The following is a 3,746-nucleotide window of genomic DNA, read 5'->3' as shown; positions in this document are numbered from 1 at the left end:
GGTGGGTTAACGAAAACAAGCGAGAAATATAATAACACCCACCCCCCCACATCCCCCCCCACGGGCAGCTTTCGTCTCTCCATGCAGATGCGATCGGGAAGAAAAAGGCCGTGCACGACAATGTTACATCACGAGAAGCTAACGGCTCCCAGAAAGCCCGGGTTCAAAGTCTGTCCCCCCTCCTCCCGGCACACACATACCCTGAAAGGCAGCATGAGCTGTCGTTCATCTCCCAGTCTTCCTTTTGCCTTCCCTTTGTGCAAGACTGTTAGCTCAACATGCAGCAAGGAAGAGAGGATGCAGAGAAGTAGCGTGGGTGAAATGAGCTCTTCCACATGCAGCCAGGTAGGGAACAGCCTTGTCTAGAGGGGCCCGCTGGCAGGGAGGCGAGACTGATGTCCTCCCCTCCCTCCCCATGCGCTCACCTTTACGATTTCTTCTCAGCCCTGAGATAAGGATAGAATTTTTGTCACCGTCCTCTGGAGTTAAAGATCTCCGCGTACTTGTAGGTGTTTGATTAAAAAAAAAAACCAAAACCAACAAAACCGTATCCCTACCCTCAAGAAATAGTAATTTGCTTCCTCAGTCTATGCAGCTCCTCAGTCAACTGAAACCACTCGTTCAAGACAGCAACAATCCAGATATACTAGCAAGTCATAAAACTGAACAAAAGCCGACAAACCTTAGAGCACCATCGCTATATGGCCCAGACAAATTACGACCGTCTAGGTAATATTTAAATAGATTCCTAAAGTAATTGCAGGGGGTTTAGGCAACTATTCCTGTTGTAAAAGTTCTCGACGACATAAAGTAGAACCTGAGGATAAACAGTCACAAAAAGAGGTAAAATTAAAAGGAGTCATTCCACGGTTTTTTATTCTTCTAGAGAACATAAACATCGTCTTTTTCACGCACAGCAGCATTACAATATTAATTTATTCCGATTTAAGGTAAGAACTAGATATAGCTAGAACTAACATTTATAATAACGATAGAATGCATTTGCTTAAAACAGTATCGGCATCTTAATAATAATAGATATTTATACATATCTGTATTTATACCTTTCCCCTTCTTTCTTTTTTTTCTCTTTTTTTTTTTTTAATTTTTCACCTATCTGTTTGACCCCTCAATGCATGTAACTTCACAGTATAAAGGAAGACGAACATATTCTCCCTCACAATCTCAGACTCTGGCTCAGGAAGTCCTTCTGATGTTCAGGATATATACTTCTCAGTGAAATTAGTAAGGAAAAAGTGACTACGTTCTTCTTGTGGGGTAATTTCTGTGTGCTTGTCACGCGTTACCAACGGTAACGTTATTTATAGACAAAAAAAAAACCAAACCTAATTCCACATATTTAAGCAAAGCTACACTGAGTAAATATCTACAACCAGAAAGAGCAAGAGAAATTCAGAGGTAAGTGTCATAATTTATTCCATGAGCAACACGAACAGTTTTATACCTTTAAAGAGAATATATTTCATTTTCCTGGCCAATTTTAAAGCTGTAATATTAACTCTTAAGGTAAAGTAAAATAGAAACGTTCTTAACACCCGTTCCCATTCAGACCTTTTAAAGGATGCTTGCATTTCATTATTTTAAGTCCTGCTTTTTCGAAGGAAAAAGGGGGGGATGGGGGAGAAAAGCAAAACAGAGGGAAGGAAAGCTCCCAATATAGAGAAATATGGAAAGGCTTAAGTTCTTCATTCTGCAGCTACGTACAGCCCAAGCTACACCGCTTATAATTTAAAAGAATGCGCCTTTAACGGAACTTGTTTACTTTTCAGGGAGAGATATGAGGGAAAAGATATTTGCAGCCTGTGAAACGGTATTTCTGTGTTTCAAAGTTTAAAGGAATAAATCAGCCCCGGGGAAAGCTGAAGAAGGCGAGGAGGTTCACGCACGGCATTTTGTACATTAGCGTAGTCCGTCCCTCCACCCACCCCAATGTAGCTCTTAAGAGGTTAAGAACATATTGAGAACGTCTAAAAATCGTTAATGCATACAGGTGTGGATGACTACAGCCTAGGAAAATGATACTGGCTCTTTAAACCATAAAGTTGTGTTTATAGGTTCATCAAGAGAAATTAAAGTTGGCTGTGAGCTCCCGAATCCTATTCTCTCTGTTCATTTTCTTCAGTTTCATTCTGCGGTTCTGAAACCAGATTTTAACTTGTCTGTCTGTGAGGTGGACTGTGCGGCTGATCTCTAGGCGACGCTCACGAGTCAGGTACATATTGAACAGAAACTCCTTTTCCAGCTCGAGAGTTTGATGCTTGGTATAGGGGCACCGTTTCTTTCTGCCACTTTTTGCCGTGAGCCAGTTTGCTGCATTTTCTCCTTTTGAATTGCCTAGTTTTGAGAAAGTAAAAAAGGGACGTTACCAATGGGTAGGAAGCAAAGAGCTGGGTGGTGTGGGAAGGGTGGAAGGAGCATCTGTGTGTGCGGGGGGCTTGCTCCTCCAGCTGCGGGGAGTTGAAATCTGGGGTGTCCTTGTGGGAACTGAGGGCTTCAAAGTGGTTTCCTAAAGGCCCTGGAGCAGGAGAATCCTCTGCTTAAAAGGCTCCGGGGCAGGCTCTGACGGGGCAGCATGCCCAGCCGGGCAGTTCATCTCCTGCCCTCCAGAACAGGCTTTCAGCCGCTCCCTCTCGGCCGCTTCGAACCCAGTGTTACTGGAGGGCGTCTTGGTGAATGGCTTGGGGTCTTATTTACCACCACCAGGCACCTGTTTCAACCTCCCCCCCCCCAGAAAAAAAGCAAACAACAAAACCAAACAAAACAAACCCCAAAATCCAAAGCCCGTGGATCTGAACTTCGTAAGTGTGCTCTGGAGGCAGAAAACAAGGTGAGTTTGGAGCCGGAGCCTCCCACCTCCAGTTCCTGCCTTCCCGCGAAGCCTTGTCCCGGCCCTCTCTTTCCCAACCATTTCGGGGGGGGTGGGGGAACACCTCCGTTTTAAGGGTGTTTACTCCTATCAGTGGAACAGGCTGGTAAAGAAGTAACACCGATTCCTCGATGGCTCGGAGTGTTTCGTGGTTTTGGGTTTGGCTCTCTAGTAGTTTTCCGTTTTATTTTTTTGTTTTGATCTTATTATTTTCCAACGAGGCGCCTGAAGGAGTAACGGGGCGCCTGAAATGCGGCCGGAGATAAGTACCCGAAAAGTCTGCCGCCCAGAGAAGGGGAGTTGTTGTTTTTTTTTTGTTTACTATGGGGACCCGAAAGGGAAATAAATAAACTAATTAATAAATAACAACCCTGTTATGTAGTGTAGACGCTGAAGGATATTCGCGGTGCATTCATCAGTCTAATTTGATAGCAGTTCATAGATGGCACACTTCAGCGCGGCTGTTATTCCGTAAAGCATTCTGGATCGTAAAATATAACTTACCGCGTTAATAGGTTTATTTATTGACACTGCCTATTGCTTATTTTGGATGCTTTACAAACATCTCTGTTATCTGGTAGGCTCCTTCACATCACAGGGGAAAGATTGATCCTGTTTTCTGTATGTTTAAGCAGCATGCAGGCTGAAGTTGCCCAGAGCAGAGGCTTTAAGGGTTTTAAACTATAGGATGGACATTAATTTTTACGGCAACCCCATGCCCGAATATTACAAAGTTCAGAAGGTCATTCTGAGCAGCGCTTCTTGGCAGTCCCGCGGGGCTGCTGGGATCCTCTTTTCGCATCACGATGCCACTATGATACTCAACAGCTTTTTTTCCTTTTTTTTTTCTTTTTCTTTT

General features: G+C 43.9%; 1 protein-coding gene across 1 annotated transcript in view; it reads right to left on the bottom strand.

Annotated features, from left to right (window-relative positions):
* Nucleotides 1-2,080: 2,080 nt before the first annotated feature.
* The window catches only part of HOXA10 (homeobox A10), a gene marked incomplete at its 5' end in the record, with an annotated part of 2,034 nt that continues 368 nt past the window's right edge, over nucleotides 2,081-3,746 (bottom strand). Inside the window, one exon of the mRNA XM_010181191.1 lies at nucleotides 2,081-2,355. Coding sequence (XP_010179493.1) covers nucleotides 2,081-2,355 — 275 coding nt within the window. The remainder of the gene's footprint in view (nucleotides 2,356-3,746) is intronic.

Source organism: Mesitornis unicolor, unplaced genomic scaffold, assembly GCF_000695765.1.
Source record: "Mesitornis unicolor isolate BGI_N332 unplaced genomic scaffold, ASM69576v1 scaffold48853, whole genome shotgun sequence".
Taxonomy (NCBI): domain Eukaryota; kingdom Metazoa; phylum Chordata; class Aves; order Mesitornithiformes; family Mesitornithidae; genus Mesitornis; species Mesitornis unicolor.
Note: the sequence above shows the minus strand (reverse complement) of the source record. Positions and strands in the feature narration are given on the sequence as shown.